Source organism: Archocentrus centrarchus, chromosome 5 (assembly GCF_007364275.1).
Source record: "Archocentrus centrarchus isolate MPI-CPG fArcCen1 chromosome 5, fArcCen1, whole genome shotgun sequence".
NCBI classification, from domain to species: Eukaryota; Metazoa; Chordata; class Actinopteri; order Cichliformes; family Cichlidae; genus Archocentrus; species Archocentrus centrarchus.
In genome coordinates, this window is record NC_044350.1 from 21,528,211 (window position 1) to 21,545,861 (window position 17,651).

The 17,651-nt window shown below is 39.6% G+C and overlaps 1 protein-coding gene across 2 annotated transcripts in view; it reads right to left on the reverse strand.

Annotated features, from left to right (window-relative positions):
- Positions 1–17,651, reverse strand: part of cacna2d2a (calcium channel, voltage-dependent, alpha 2/delta subunit 2a) — a 178,823-nt gene that overhangs the window by 113,355 nt on the left and 47,817 nt on the right. For both annotated transcript variants that reach the window (XM_030730460.1, XM_030730461.1), the window contains exon 3: positions 16,653–16,769. In XM_030730460.1, the coding sequence (XP_030586320.1) occupies positions 16,653–16,769 (117 nt within the window). The remainder of the gene's footprint in view (positions 1–16,652; positions 16,770–17,651) is intronic.

A 17,651-nucleotide genomic window follows, 5' to 3' on the forward strand; every position in this document is an offset into this window, starting at 1 on the left:
TTAAACGTTTTCAGATGCAAGATTAAATCAAACTGTTCAGTTGGCAAGCATATGACCCCAACTTTGCAATGGATATTTTTTGGTACTGCCTCCATACGAAAGTTGTGCAAAGGTTAGGAGCTATGTGATTTTAATGCCTTGTGTCAGATATATGGGCTTGGCAAGCAGGATTTTTATAGATACTTACAAATCTGTAATTATTTCTGTAAGAGGGTTAAGGATATGAATTGTCCCAAATCATACAGATATTTATTGATGCATACAGTTCTGGCAAGACAAAAGCATTAATAATCAAACTATCATAGTATTAGTTTACTGAACAAGGACAATACAGAATATGAAACTACAACGGGAGAAAGAATTAGGCATTGTGATACCTGAGGATGTGTGCCAAACACCTTGGAAGATGCAGTCATCATCTCCTAATTCCTAAACCTGGAGGAATTTTTGTTGGAAAAATTTAACATGTTTTTTTGTTACTCTTAAACAGAAGTCCAGATTTAACTGGAACTCATCTAGTGTACTGGACAGAATGGGAGAAAATATGGCAGCTCATGAACACATATTCTGGAATTGTCCTTTCATCCATCCTTTTTTGGAAAGAAGTATCAATAATTATTTCCAACATTCTAGGTAACAATATTTCTCATAGTTTCACATCCCTTTATCTTGGACCCTCCCCAGATGGATTAAATTGTATGGATAAATACCACCTTTTTTTTTTTTTTCCTTAAATAAAAGCTTTCTTCACTCAAAAAGCTTTAGAAAAATATTATTTCATTTTTCAGTTGGACATAGTTAAAGAAAAACACTATTATTGCTTAAGTGATAAACTATAACTAATAACTTGTGAAATCTCTACACCAACTGGACTGTTTTCTTGGATGCAAACAAATTAAATTGTCTGCCAATTAGATTACACAAATGAATGCAGCGATATCTCTCATCCCCAATTCAATCACTGGTGTGTAACATGCACTTAAGTAACCAGATTCCTATCTTCCTGCAGCATCCTTTTCAAACACAAAACCACATTACTGTATTTTGAGAACCTAGATTAATCAGATAGAGATCGATAGATTTATGCAGGTAAAATGTCTTCTCTTTCTTTTCTTTTTCTTTTTAAAATCATGTATATAATGGATATGTAACTGGCCTTTGATGTGGTTTAGGTGAGTGCACGTTATTGCCGGAGGTCTTAAACAGGGACTGTGCTGTAACAGTTTGCACCAAACTGAATAAAATTCTATCCAATTTGCATAGAGAGAAAAAAAAAATGTATTGCTGAGCTAAATGCTTCTCTAAAAAACAATTACACAAACCTAATTACTAAGTATAGGAAGAAAATGCGCAAGTCTGTTTTAAAATATCAAATTAGCTTGGTAAGAATTCTGATTGTGACTGGCTGACCTACCAGATGGATGCAAAAGATGGCTCATTCTCTATACATCATGTTAATGTATTCTCTGATTTCACGCACAGATTTCTCAGCATCTGGGTTCTTTCTGTGCAGTCTGACATATTCTGTTGTGAGGTTGATACTTTCAAAAGGCTTAGTAAAACGAAAATTGACTTGTCTGTCTGTATTAGTTAGATTAACATAAATCTGGAGTTCTTGTATGTGTGTGTGTGTGTGTGTGTGTGCATGCATCTGGTTATGTAAGAGCTCCATACTGTGAAAACAGCCCTTGTTCTCACGATCAATGGTCTGTCAGGAACTAAGAACTCCTTGTCAGGACACAAGCCCATTATTTGCCTTGTCCATTCCACAAGGAATAAAAGAAGGGACTCGCTCAAGCAGAACCCGACACTCCATCACACTGGAATTAAAGCACAGCTTCCCAGGGTCAGAGACAGGTAATGGATATCAGGCTAGCATTCAGAGACAGGGATTATTTACCTCCCCAGCCACAGCTACTTACAACACACACGCAACATCCAGCCTTCCACTCAACATCTGCTTAAAAACAAAGACCTTATTTTTGCAAAACAACTTTTAAAAATGCAAAATCTATACAGGTAATGTTCAGTTTTACTGCAACATTGTTTTTTTCAATGCAAAGTACCACTCAAGCAATAAAGCAGCTGCAAATGAAAATATAATTAATGGAAAAACATTACTGTTCCCTATATTTGTGGTTTATATGCACAAAAGTTTGCACAGAAACTTGCCTCCATAGGAATCGCTGATAAAAGGGTTCCAGCAGATAATCAGTGGGGTGATGAGGGGGTAGTGGAGGTGGCGGGATCTACCACAAGAGAGGGCTGGAGTATTGGAGGTGGAGTGGATTTTGACCTGCTTAGGTTGGCAAACAATAATGATATATTTTTATTTTAACAAATCATTTTGTCATTCTACAGCAGGGTCTCGATAAGAAAAAGCAGATGGTCACACTGTGCAGTTTTCTCTTTGAAAATACAATTTTCTGTTTGAATCAGGCACTATTTTGCACATTGCTTATTTCATTTTTTTTTTATAACACAAAGTGGTATTACATATATTTTTTGTTTGATTGCTGAGGTGTTTTCAAAAGCCCCTTTCATAAAAATGATCTTTTTCAACTGTGCCCTCTAGGAAAGAAAACAACGAACAGACAAGAGTACTGCCTTGGAATAAGAAAGAAAAGAGGGCTGCGTTTTAGCACAGCAATTCCTAATTCAAGTGTCTCTGTCCTTTTCTTTCCCCTCTGTGCAGATACAAATTCGCACATGGGAGGCTGGAAATATATGTTTTATGCGGCTTGGAGAGACGGCTGCATAAAAGCACAAAGCAGTCATTTCTATTCATTTGTCTCTCGCTGACGGGGAAATGAAGGAGTGAAGCAGATGCCACTGCTACGTGAACAAGTTGCTTAAACACAGAAAGCATTTTTTTCCCCCCCGTTTCGAGAAGAAGTTGGATAATTAGAAGCTGAATCAACACCCCCCCCGTCCCCAACTTCCTGCCTGGAACCCATATTGTCACTCAAATGAATGATTTTGAGTGAGGCAGGAACACAGCAAAAAATATAAATCTTCTGCTGTACACTGACATTTGTTTAGGAGGAAAAAAAGCAGAACATTCAAATGGAGCTGAAAATTGTACATTCAGACCTAAAATAAATGTGTGCATTGGAGATGTGAAGGAAAGTGCTGGAGGCAGCACGCTGCCATGAAGCAGATCAGGTTCTGACATTTTGTCTAATGTGAAATGCTGCTAAGGAACAGTGGGTGCGATGTTGTGACCTTTATCAGTGGGAATGACAGAACGACCCAATACTATGGATAGAATCATCTAGAGATACAACAATCTGTTTTTACAACACAATGCCGTGACCTATCCCTATGTATGTGTGCGAGTGTGTTTGTTGGTAAGCCCCACTCTGTTTGTGTGCATCAGTGTGCGTTTGTGAGACCATGAGGGTCGTTGACCTTCTGACACATCTGTAGTGGGCAGCAGTGCAGTGACGCTATCGCAGGTGTTTGTGAGTGCACGGGTGACTTCTGCTTTGAAGGTTAAACAGGAAACGGCAAATTCTCTCAAGGCTTAGAAGAAGTTAGTCTGCCATACGCTGAGCGAGGAAAGTGTGTCCATTCACATGCTCGTGTGTGTGTGTGTGTGTGTGTGTGTGTGTGTGTGTGTGTGTGTGTGTGTGTGTGTGTGTGTGTGTGTGTGTGTGTGTGTGTGAGAAAGAGAGAGCGCGTGAGTGTTTGAAGTGTAATAGCTTTGCTGCAGGTTGTAACAGATGGTTGCTAATGGAAGTTCATAGATCTGAATGACAGAGGCCAGGGGATTGGGGATGAGATTATGAGAGGGAATGTGTGATTCAGTGTGTTGTGTGTGTGTGTGTATGTGTGCACATTCATGTGTTAGAGTGTGTCTACCTCTGAGTACATATGCACAATTACTGTGTATCCCTGTGAAAGTAGAGTGCTTCTAGTCCTTAGATTTTAGCCCACACTGAAATATAATTATTGCACAGACTGTCATGAAATTTGGTACAGATACTCGTGGTGGCATGAAAATTAATTCTGATGAGTTTTGTGATCCTCAGTAGCTCTAACATGAGGTTGGCATTGGTAGTTTTGAGCTACATACCCCAATAACTATTTATTAAAACTGTCCATAACATTTAGAAAAGAAAATCATTGTATTGATGGTGCCTTTAAGTGTCATATAGCACCATCATCATGTCAAAATTTTGTCCAGTTCTTGGATTTATGGCCAAATACCTTCACAACTATGAGGGTTCATCCCCAGTTTGACAACTGAGCTGCTCTCAACTTATTCTGACAAAATCAGAATATGTGATTGTGATTTAGTGAGATAATGTTAGAGAAATAGAGCCATTCTAATTGTTATATTTCAGTATTGGGTTAAGAACACTCGAGAAACATACGAGCCAAGTGTTAATGCAGTTACAATAATGTCTGCGACTGAGCTTAAAATGGCTTTAAAATATTCTACATCCAAGCCAAGAAAACCCAAAACATCAGGCAAAATATCTATTTTAAGGGAACCATTCAGAACCTGATAAATGTACCACTTATTCATTAAAATCTACAGAAACTAATGAAATTTGATATACTTTTGCCAGTCACTGCACACAGAAAGTTTTCTATTTTAACCCAAGTAGAACTCGCCCTACTTCCCCTGTTCTTCTCTAATGGGACCTGAGAGTTATAACTGCCTCTCCAAAGGCCTACAGGAAATGGAAAACCAAATTACTTTGTTAGAGTCTCCTCTTTAATTTAGTTTCTTCACTTTCTTGCAGTGCTTGCGGTGGTGGTGGTGGTGGTGGTGGTAGTGGGTGGGCTGGAGTTGCAGTATGCATCTGTATGCCTTCGACAACAGCATATACCAAATGTGTCATGCATGTTAAAGTTCTGACTGATGATTAGGTTCATTAGTTATTCTAACCATCTGACCTCCCCATAGCACTGCTCAGACACAGTCATTATGAAGGCCTTGTAATTCATTAAGCCCCCTAAATGAACACAAGCCATACTGAGGGGTGCTTGCTATCACTGAGTGTCACGCTGCGCATCGAGGAGGTTAATAATAAGTATGTGGATCAAGTTTTACTGCAATGAGGCCAGGAGCTGAGGTTAACCACTAAGATCAGATTAGAAGATGATTAGATGATTTAAAGGATATAAAAATAAAATATATAAAAATACTTTGTCTGTGTGTACTTCACTAGATATAAAACTAAAATAAGCAAATCACAATCATTAAAATGCATATATGAATATGCACATACCAGGAATACAATAAACTATGCTATGCTAATACACAAGAGGATAACTTCAAATTATTATCACAGCATATACACACTTCCATGTATTTGTGCAAAAATAAATAAATACAAATAAAAATCACTTAAATCCCATCCCAGAATGAAGAGTAAGGGGAACAAGGCTGCAGGGAAATCTCACTCCCCCTGAAAGTGAGAGACAGCTCCTTCATTTGTTATTGCATCAAGCAAACAGGAGGGACATAATCACTTGCTGTCAGTGGTGTAATTCATTGCAGTCAGAACAGCTGGTGCCATATTTGGAATGGCAGAAACTTTAAAAATCAAGTATTTTGAGTGATCTAGAAATCATGGCGAGACTTTTTTTTAAACTCTCTTCTGAAGGATGTATACAGTACAATTACAGGCACAGTAGGCAACATACAACACAACACGGCACAGTGTAGCCTAAGTGATTGAAAAGAATCACCGGCAGTCGTGCTGCAATCAGCAACCAGACCTGCATCAGACAAAGGAGAGCTTCACTTTACTAATCCTCCAAACTCTAGTACCCTCTACCACTGAGGGCCAATCCAGACCCAAGTGACAGCTCTCACTAGTCACAGCAGCTTCACCGCAGTATGATAGCAGGATCCTGATTTTTAGGACTGGTGGGTCTTTAAAAGACTGAGGGCTAAATTTAGGTGGTATAAATTGGTTATTTGTGCCGGATGCCTGTTCAATTAAAGCCAATCACTGAGGCGCCTGAGCTGTCGCTGGGATGACGATTCAAGTCATCAACCACAAACTCCAAGGAGCTAGTTGTACTCCTGATGTTACCACAGTAACAGTAATTAAACAGTTGATTTTTCTTTGTTGTTTTTTTTGGCCCACAATTAACTAATAAGCCTTTTAATTATGCACTCATTGGTCACTTCATTAGGTACACCTGTTCAACTGCTCCTTAACACAAAAATCTGTGGCAGACATGGTCAAGGTGACCTGCTGAAGCTCAAACCGACCAACATAATGGGGAAAGAAAGGTGATTTAAGTGATTTTGAATGTAGCATGGTTTTTGGTGTCAGCCTGAGCTGAGTATTTCAGCTCTTATGAACTTATGAACCACTGGGATTTTTCCACAAAAATCATCTCTACGATTTATTGAGAAAAAAAAAAAAAGCAAATATACTATGAGCAGCAGTTCTCTGGGTGAAAATGCCTTGTTGATGCCAGAGGTCAGAGGAGAATGGTCAGACTGTTTCAAGGAAAGCAGCAGTAACTGAAATAACCACTTGTTACCACCAAGGTAGCCTGTCAGCTAAGAACCGGAAACTGATGATATCATTTGCAAAGGATCACAGGCTTCAAACTGGACAACAAAAGACTGGAAAACATGTTGCCTTCTATTATGAATCTCAGTTTCTGCTGTGACACTCAGATGGTAGGATCACAATGTGGCATAAACAATTTGTTTTGGTTATGGCCCCTTAGTACCGACTGAGCATCAAACACCACAGTCTACATGAGTATTATTGTTGACCATGTACAGTAACTGGTAAATGGACTTAAATAGCGCTTTCTACTCTTGTTGAGCACTCAAAGTGCTTTATATTTGCATTCACCCATTCACACAAGCACTTTTTTTCTATATCAAAGTGCTTTCTATCTAACATTCACACACATTCATACTCCGACGGTTGCATCGAAGAGCAACTTGGGGTTCAGTACCTTGCCCAAGGATAATTTGGCTTGCAGACTGGAGTAGATGACCTGCTCTACCTCCTGAGCCACAGCCATGTCCATCCCTTTATGGCCAGTGTACCCATTTTGTGATGGCTGCATTCAGCAGAACAATGCACAATGTCGCAAAGCTCAAATAATCTCAAACTGGTTTCTTGAACGTGGCAATAAGTTCACTGTACTCAAAAAGCCTCCACAGTCACCAGATCTCAGTACAAAAGAGCACCTTTGGGATGTGGTGCAAGGGAAGGGATCTACATCATGAATGTGCAGCCAACAAATCTGCAGCAACTCTGTGATGCTGTCACGTCAATATGGACCAAAATCTCTGAGGAATGTTTCCAGCACCTTGCTGGAGCTATACCACAAAGAATTAAGGCAGTTCTAAAGACAAAAGGAGGTCCAGCCCAGCACTAGGGAAGTGTACAATAACAAAGTGGCCATTCAGTGTATATACTGGTAAACTACTATGACTGCCAACGTAAATACAGTTTAAAATGAAAACAAAGTTCTGTGTAAATATGTTATTCAAACTGCACAATTAATTCTTCAGCATTCATAAAGGCTTCATATCCTTTGAAAAATATTTTGAGTTGACAGGTGGTTTAGTCTCCTTGTAAAGCTGATACAATTCATTTAGAAGCTTTAACTGGATGTTGAGTTTTTGAAACTCACGGTGTGGGTGTCATTTTTTTTTGTGTGTGTGGTCTTTGTCACAGTGAGGTATACAAAACCATCAGAATGATTGACTTGAAAACAAGGTCATAAAAGAAGAAACCGTTGACCTTTTTGCAGTTTGATGACTGTTCAGTGTGAGCTGTAATTCCCGGTTTCTTTGGCAGAAATACCAGTGGGTATTTCAGATGTCATTTTTAAGCATCATAAAAATGTCAGTATACTGCATTTAAACTCTGAATAAGTCACAAAAGTGAGTAAATCCAAATGGTCACACCTGTGTCAACACGTGCACGCTCATACTACTTTCAGCATGCATGTTGGCAGTGAGTGCCATGCGTGAGAGTCATTGTCTTAGTGAATTATTTATGAATGCAATATGATGACAGATGACTCGGGGCGGACGATCCCTCCCCATCCCTGACCCGGCTGTGTCATCTTGGTTTCCATGGTTAGTAAGAGATGGAGGGTCATGCAGTCTGATTGATTAATTCTGTCAAGAACTCTTTTGCTGTCCCTGCACAGTGTCCAGTCTGAGCTCTCCTGCAATCTTTCACAATCACTATCAGCATGACTGCAAAGTCACAAAACATCTAAGTCAATTTTTTTGAAAAAGTTGAGCGCACCCACCATCCACCAGCTTCTTCAGTTCACATTATATTCTGCTCTAATCAGAAAGGCCTCTCTCTCTCGCTCCACTCTGAGATCTCTTTACAACAAAGAGGAACATCATCAATCCCGGTTGCTTTACTTAAAATGACTGCAAAGCACAATATTATTTTGTTTTTTTTTTTTTTCCTGCCACACAGGAATAAACATGCATATGTGCATTTGAGCCAGGACAAAAAAAATCACCCACAATAAGTTTTCAATTAATCTGACTTGTCTTAGTTTGCCACCTCTGCCAAGACCAGGCAAACTATCTGTTGATGAGGAATTTGAAATACTTCTGGAAGCTCCAGCAAAAACAGAAAACGTGGGTACTGTAGCACAACAGCTATACTTAAATAAAACAGAATTTATTAAATATAAAATGAATAAAAATGTTTTTTTTTTAAAAATCAAAGGAAGTTGATGGCAGATCAAAATAAGAACACTCATTAATGTAGGCTGAAAGGCCCAGGTGAGCAGCATTAACTGATCCTTTCCTCGTCAGCCAACTGTCCTTAAGAATAGGGTAGGACCTCCTCCCACTCACTGGGGGGGGACAACCTGTCTCCAAACAATCGTGGTCCGACTCAGATTCACTGCAATCACTCTGAGACAGATTGAAGGTTTTTCAAACAACTGCCATCTATTTATGGTTGCCAACCCATTGCCAACTGTGATGCATCTCTTTGCAGTAGGAGACTTCACTCAACTGGTTGCCAACTGGTTGTGTTATATTTCTATATAAAAGCAAGGTTTCCAAGCACCAATGTTGTTTTTTTTTATTTAAATCGCCATCCTGCAGCAACTGAGTCATTATTTCCTGAATTTCTGTTTCACACCTATGAGGTTCTGGCTGGACTCTAAATATAAATAGTTAATGTGAATTTCTGTCTGTGTAACAGAAATTTGCAGATTTGCATTTTTCACCAACTTATCACAGTTTATCACCGTATTCTTACAAACAGATTGAATGTAACTGCCCGACCCACCCATTCAATTGTAAACAGACAGCAGACTGATTGCAGATTCACTCTGCATCATTGCTTTTTTATTTTATTTATGGATAATGTTGCGCGGCAGTCTCCAATCACTGTTTTCCCTAGTTTGACTGTAGCATTAAGTCACACTGAGAGACCGTATCAAAACAGAGCATCTTTTATATGCTGTGACTGTTGTAGATTATCTTTTAACAAGACATCAGGAGAGCTCCTGGACCAGGTACAAATGCACTTCAGGTGTGAATGTGCCAGGTGCAACAACACTATATGTCGGTTTAACTTCTGGTCAAAAAGATGCTTGTTGCACATCTGCTGTCAACCTCAGAGTGAATCATATCTATTTTAAAGAGCAGTGAAGTGAGCCACAAAACATTGTTTTTTTTTGTTGTTTTTTTTTTCACTTGAGTTGCATCTCTGCACCTGCTCCTCGCCATTGTGTTGACTGTCAGTACATCTCCTTTTGTGTGTGTTTTTTTAATTACCTGGATGTTGTCCCTTCTCCTTTCTACCTCATTTCTATGGTTTCACTTTGCAACTATCCCAACCCCAAAACTAACCCAGCAGAGAGTTGGGTGTGTTTCTATCAAGCAGCCAGCAGACCAAAGGCGCTCATCCTTCAGCCTATAAGAGGTATTGGAATAGTTTTGAGATCTGTGTAATTGGATTAGACCAACCTTAGTCCCTCTTCTATTCCACCAGGCCCCTCTGTGAAATTATAACGTAAGAGCTTTGACAATGGTAGTTTTGGTGAGCAACAGCTGATGGGAATGTAGAATGAGCTCTGCCTGTAGCTCATGGCCTTGTCTTCCCTCACAGAGACTGGAAAGTCCCAGTAGAAGCCTGACTGACAGCTCGACTCTGCCTATCTTTGACAGCATACCGGATATTGTGCAGTCTCAGCTGGTTCTGAAGGGCCCAACTGATCTCAGGACTCTGTGGCAATGATATGGACCATCACAGAGAGGGGCAATGGAAGGCATGAGAGCTAACATCAGTCTGGGAAGTCTATCACACCTGTTTGGCTTTATGCACATGACAGGTTACATGAAGGGCTGTGTTCTCTTTGGCTGCTCTGGGTTAAAAGGCCTGTCAGCCTGACACTTGCAGTCTCACTCAGGCGTGAGCCTGTTGCTCAGATAACACATGCACAAACATATAGACAGGCACAATGAAGACATTAAGGAGCAGACAGAAGTGCACTAACACACACTGAGCTCAGATGCTACTTGCACACCAGTGTTGTACTGCAACATGTCAGCAAATATGATTTCAAATAATTGAGCTGAAGAGAAAATCTAAATTACTCTACCCTATAGCTCATCTTCTTCACATGTCTGGGTGCTATAGATGATACTGATTATAAATACTAGTTAGAATATGATCTAAATATATCACAGGGTTCAGGGGTGGAAATAAAATGACACGTCTGACATGATGTAGGAAACTCAAAGAAACATCTTAAGTGAGAGGAAAATATAAAGTAGATCCAGATTTGTTCACACAGATGCTCTGCATGGTGCAAAAAGACAGTTAACTTGAGATCATACTCTGCTGCATTAATAAGAAGCAGAAGAGGCCTAGATCATTCAGATTTTATATCCAGATTGGAAGAGTAAAATACCTAAGTAACTTTGAATGAGGGTTTCATTGTTCGGGCACTGATGGCAGACGGACTGCTCAACTGGCCAGTGCGTCAGCTGTAATGCTGACTCAATTGAAATCATTAGTAACGAAGGCTGAAAATTGTGGTCTACATTGCACATTCGTTACATGCGATACTCGTGAATTAGAATAACGGATGATCAACTCTTCCAAAGGTAAATGAGAATGTCAGAGCAAGGCGTGATCAGACTGTCAATAAGAACAGTTTGTCAAAAATTACATAGAGAGGAATATTATAGAAGGCTTGCAGTGCATGCAACCCTCATTACAGAGACGAGTGCACATTTGAGAGTTCACTGGTGCAAATAAAAAGGCACTGTTCTACAGAAATGCGGAAAATAGTGATATGGTCAAATGAGTCATCCTTCAACATATTCTTGACAAGTGGGTTGGTGCACGTGCGGCGTATACTAAGACAATAGTACAGGCTTGAACTTTTGACCCTTACAGTGAGAGGATCCAGCGGCTCTGTTAAGCTGACGGGTTTATTTTGTTGGCATACCGCTTGTCCACTTATAGAGAAGGGTCAGTGCAAATCAATAGAAAAATAATTACAGTAAATGACCATTACTGTATGATGAAACATTTCTATCGTAAAGGGAGTGGTCGCTCTTGGGATGACAAGTCCACCAACTGCATCTCGCTGCTACTGTTGTCAAAAAAAGAAAAAAGCTTTTGTAATGGTGGTGTTTCATTCCTCCAGTAGAGCTCCAAAGACTATGAGAACCATCAGTGTGGTGACCCAACACCAATTTTTCTTTTAATGTGTTGATTTGCCTTACTTTAATTAACAGGACTGCATTTAAATATTTTACTGAACTGTTTTCTGGAAACAGAACATGAAGTAAATGTTCTTGTATCATCAGTTTATTATTGGAGAATTTTCAAATTGCTTGCTCACTTGTAGACAACTTTTTACAATTCGTCTATGTTCAGCACATAGACTAGAAGACTCCACAGGTTCTGCTGCTAATTGGAAATAGTTAAATGGAAGTCTACCAACTGAAAACTGTTTCCATTTCCTCTGTAATGAAAAGAAAATTCTGGGAAATTATGTGGATAGTACTCAGAAATTACCAGCCCATAAAATAAAGTGTTTCCAAAGTCTTCTAACATACATTAGTTTCACTTGAGTACAACTCAGCAAGGACATCTTTTCACATTCTCTTCGAATGTGCATTAAACAAAAAGCTGAAACTTGCATAACTCACAGAAAAATTCCAAACACAAATACTTGTCTCCTCAAAAAAAAAAAAAAAAAAAAAAGCCCAGATGTCATCTTCAAGACACAAAGACACTGAACTGAGGAAAAATTTTCAAACATCAGAGAGAGCTCTCCTGAATCACATTTCAGCATACCTCTCTCTCTCTCACACACAGACACGCACGCACACACACACACAAAAAAAAAAGATTTATATAAAATGTCCACCGGCAACACGCAAGCCTTTCAGCTAGCTGAGGTTTGTGCCACATTTTAATTTTGGCACCGACCGTAGAATCAGATCATTGTTTGAGAAGATGGCTGAAGCCAGAGGCAAGAAAGGGAGAGCAGACAGATACATTCAAAGGAGAAGATTAAGACAAGGGAAGGAAAAGAATAAACACGGAGAGGCTTTTGACAAAAAGTAAGTCAGCTTATACCGTTTCCATTTTTAGAATAGGGTAGACTGAGTACAGTGCACTTTAAATAATACATATTTAAACAGCTTTATGAAAGCAGGCATACATCACTTTATTAGATGTGCATTAATTAAGCAACCTTTTCCATTTGTCACAAATTGTATAATGCACATTTACTCTATACACTGCAAGCACCTTATCGCCAATTAACCTAACATGCGTGGCATTAGACTGTGGGAGGAAACCTATGCATGTACAGAGAGAACATGCAAACTCCACACAGAAAAGCCCCAGCTAGCTAGGAGATTCAAACCAGGAACCTTCTTGCTGTGAGGTGACACTGCTAACCACTGCACCGCCGGGCCACGCAAACATATACGTATGTCGTGCACAGAAGTAAAGACCCCAGCTAGGGTGTTAGCCCAGGCTGGTAAAGAAAGCTAAAATTTAAATGAGAAATACAAAATAAAGGCTCAGTAGCCTGATTTATTTTGCTGCACACCTTTACAGCTATACAAGCGGAGCACTTAAATGAATATGTGCTGCTAATTTAGGAATTTAGGCTGAATCAAGTAAATCCTGAGTAGTGAGAAATGTGTCACTCTCCTTTATATATCAGTAACCAGTGTTTAGAGTCAATGTGTATTTTCTCATTAGTAATATAAACATGAATTACAACGAAGCACCCGAAGCATTATTTAAATAGGTTGCAGGAGAATAATTTCTTCCTGCATGCATACACATATTTGGTACACACACACAAACACCACACACACACACACACACACACACACACACACACACACACACACACACACACACACACACACACACACACACACCTCATTTTTTAAATGTGTGGCAGGGAATATTTGGAACTAAATAACCATTACAGGGGGTAGAAACAGGCTGGAATATAAATGCTGTCAATGGCGGAGTTGAGACCTTCTTATCTACAGACTGCATTAAGACATGGCTTTCACTTCCCTCCCCGTATGAATAATAAGTCCACATGAATTTATTTGCCTACAGTCTTGAATTTTCTGTTTTAGTGAAAAAAAAAAATCATAACCTGCCTAAATGAACATATTAACTTGTTGCATACTTTTGTTAACATTTGTTTTATAATGGCATAATCACTCTATTTCTTCGTTCCCTTTTATCATCCGACTCCCTTTTTTTCCGTCCACCTGCTTTCTTCTTCTGATTTTTTTTTTTTTTTGCCCAAACTCTTTTTCTCCCTTCCTACCCCTCCTGCTCCCTCTTTCCTTCCCTCTCGCTGGCTGCTCATTTTCAAATCTATGAATTTCTGAACATCATTTTCTTGATTTTTCCACGCCTCAGGGAGACATTCTCATTCCAGACCTTCTCTTTTTTCACCTCATTTCCTCCCTCCTGAGTCTGAATCTCCCAGACAGGATGTGAGGTGACAGTGTGGCCTGTGGAAGTTAGGGTGGGGGTGTGGGGCTGCAGTGTGTCCATGTACGTGTACGTGTATGTGTGTGTGTGTGTGTGTGTGTGTGTGTGTGTGTGTGTGTGTGTGTGTGTGTGTGTGTGTGTTGAAGGAGGTGGAAGGGGTTAAGGTGGGAATATAAGTTTTGCCCCCCCATAAAAAAAGATGAAGAGGATTTTTGCCATTCCAAATTCAATCCTGGACACGACCACAGGAGACCTACAGTAATGCTTTCTTCGCTTTAAGGATCCAAGCTGTAGAATTAACCGTGCCTTTGAGAAACTTCTGCTCCTTAGCATGAATGTGCCTCACATCCCACAAGACCTCATGCTCTTAAAAGATATACACTTCTGCTCCTTCACAAGACTTCATAAATATCACTGCTTTTGCCATGACTGACCATATTTGGGCAGAAACAGAGGGAAGGAAAGCAGACACTCCCTCGGTCACCTCCATCCTTAAATGACGTTCCATATGGACTAAAGTCAAAGTATAGCTCGTACATACTCACACAAACAGGGTACTCAATTTAAAGTAAGGTTTGGAGAACTACAGTACTGTGCAAAAATCTTGAGCCACCCCCCATTTCTTTATATTTTGCTGGGAAAATGGGAAATAGGTGCAGTGATTTATTGAAACATGCGCAAATATAAATGTAAATACATTATATAGGGCAAAAACAGAGTTTGCACAATTGTGACAAGCTTGAAAGTCAATATTTGCTGTCAACACTTCAACACAGCCTGAACTCTCTTAGGTAAGCTTTCATGTCATTTCTTTACGTCATCTTCAGAAATAGTTCTCCAGGCTTCTTGAAGGACATTCAAAGCTTGTCTGTGGATTTTGGCTTCTTTTGTTCTGTTCTCTGTCAAGATGGCTCCACACTGCATCAGTAATGTTGAGGTCTGGGCTCTGGGGAGGCCAATCCATGACTGAGTGTTCCATTGTGTGCTTTTTTGTCCAGATATGATTTCACTGCATTTGCAGTGGGTGTGGAATTACTGTCATGTTGAAAAATGAAGCGGATGCCAATCAGATGCTTTCCAGATGTTACTGCATGCAATCAACATTTCTACGTTAATAATTCCATTAATTTTGACAGGCTCTCCAACACCAATGGCTGAAATGCAGCTCCAAACCATGGTGCAAAAAATATTATTTTATGCCTGTCAAACTGTGTTATCTTTGTCATTTTTCATAGATTTGACTAAAGAAATGGAAACAAATTATATCTTTCTGTGACAGGCTGCTAGTAACAAAATGCCCAAAGATGCAATTTAAAATCGGTTCTTTGCTAAGTCGTCTGTTATGTGTAGACACAATACTGATTAACCCTTTGGTTAGGTGCCTTTTTCATGCTTGAATGATTCCTAGGTTGGTGTTAAGTGGCTTAACAAACAAAAAATATCTGAAAATGATCAGATATAAAAATTGAAATGAAAAGACCTTCAAAAATCCTGGAGAACTACTGCTTAAGACAACTCTATAAAAAAAAAAAATTAAAAAAAAAGAAAAATACCAGAAAGTCCGGCTCCTTGGAAGCAAAATATAATGAAATGAGGGGTCGCCTGAGACTTTTGCACAGTACTTTACAAGCGCTCAACATTCAATTTTTTTTAACATACTTATGCTCAGCAAAACAAACTACTGAACAGGAGGCATTAACATTTGATTGTACTAATCCTGAAAAACTGGATTTTACAAACACTACTTTACTTATCTCTGGCCATTCAAATTAAAAATTGACTGTGTACACTTTTCTCATTTACCTACTTGCCACTCATCTTCCTGGCGTCTAAACCCAACCACCCCCTTCTCACGGGGTTAGAGGTTCCACTGGGAGAGTGAAACAAATTTTAACTAATCACAGGACTGCCTGTGCATAACAGTGCTAATAATTACATCCTAAAATGCAGGACATTGAAATGATACCTCTCACACACCATACAACTATGTTTCAAAATCTACGCCTCCAATATTTAATAGAAAAAAAGCCCTCAAAACTAATTTGGACAACAAAGTATAATACGTTTATCTCAGTTCTTGACAAAATATAATTAGCTCAAATTGTATTTTAACTGTAAAGAGAAACTACACTGCTTTCCACAAGCGCTGATCTCTTTCGATCAAACTGAGTGACCGCGCACAAAGAAAGTCCACCACTTTCCAAAGCAAATAAGTAGAAGGATACACCAACGCAAAAACACTGCATGAAACTGTTCAATTATGAATGATAATATTTGACTAAAATGTTTGTGTAGCATTATTTTGGTAATTTGTGATCACAGCTAAAAAAAAAAAATGTCTTTGCTGTAATGCATGCCTAAAACCCAAAGAGCCATCACAGCTAACACTGATTAACTAAAGCAGGAGATGCTTCAAGCAGGTCTAAATTAATTAAATTAAGCTTTCAAAGCGCTGGTATTGAAATGTTTGGTAAACTATAACAGCAGATGATATTGTTAACTGTACTAAAATTATCAACCAACAGTAACATGCATTTGCATGCACAGGAGGGTCCCCTTTCAGACAGAATCTACAACTTTCACCACGTACGTGTGCACACGTGCAGTGGGGCATAGCATGTGTTTGCACACAGGTGTTTTAATATATGTGGAGCATCATCCTCTTACCTCCAGGGCTTTTCTCTTGCTGTTGAGCAGCTTGGAGATGTCCCGTGCCACTCTCTCCACCAAATCCCTGGGGTTGTTTCGCTTGATTTCAAACTGACTCTTCTTCTCGTTATAAATCTGCAATGAGAAAACACGGGGAATCAAAGGTCGGGTTACTGGAGTCATTTGTGTAATTAAGAGGATCACAGAGGAGCAGTTTGCCCTATTCACAAGGTAGCATGGAAGCTGGTAAACATTTACTGTAGAGGAGGCAGTAAGCAACCTGCCATTACACCCATAAGCCTCGGCACCGCAGAATTAAACACAGAACAGAGCCTTAATGGCAGAGCAGTTAGCTAGCTGCATCTGGCAGTCAGGCTCAAATTAAATAAACACAAACTCCAGCAGATTCTCACCACTGGGTGAACACCTTGCATCTCAACAGTGTTAACCCTTTTGGCCTCTAAGCATGAGAAGACTTTACAAAATATTTGCAATTCAATCCATTGTGTTAGCTAGAGGTCATCTTAAACCAATGAAGATGCAGAATTTATGCCACCTATAAGATTAAGTGAAAAAAGTATTTACATTTCACTCAGAAACAGACACAGGCAATGCAAAACACACGGAACATCAGCTTGGGATGCCACCAGGGACCCGGGATGTTTGAAAAGGACATACATCCAGAGGTAGAACTGCACATACTTGGACCGCTGACAGGGGACGGTACTAGGGAGATTAGTCTGCTCCCCTGGAAGAACTGTGAAGGCTGACTCAGCAGCCAGAGCTCTCTATAGGATGTGTAGACTACAACAGAGCACCACCTGAGGGATTACCACTTATCCTGCTGCCCTAAGACACCACAAGACCCATTTTCACACCATAAAACCATTTTGTATAGTTCTTTGGAAGCAAAAGCAAGAAAAGCTTGTTGCTGTTGTTGTTGAATATTTTAAAGCAATTAGAGTCTGCTTCAGCCTGAAATGCTGCATTTGCAGGGTGCTTAGTTGGCCTTACTGG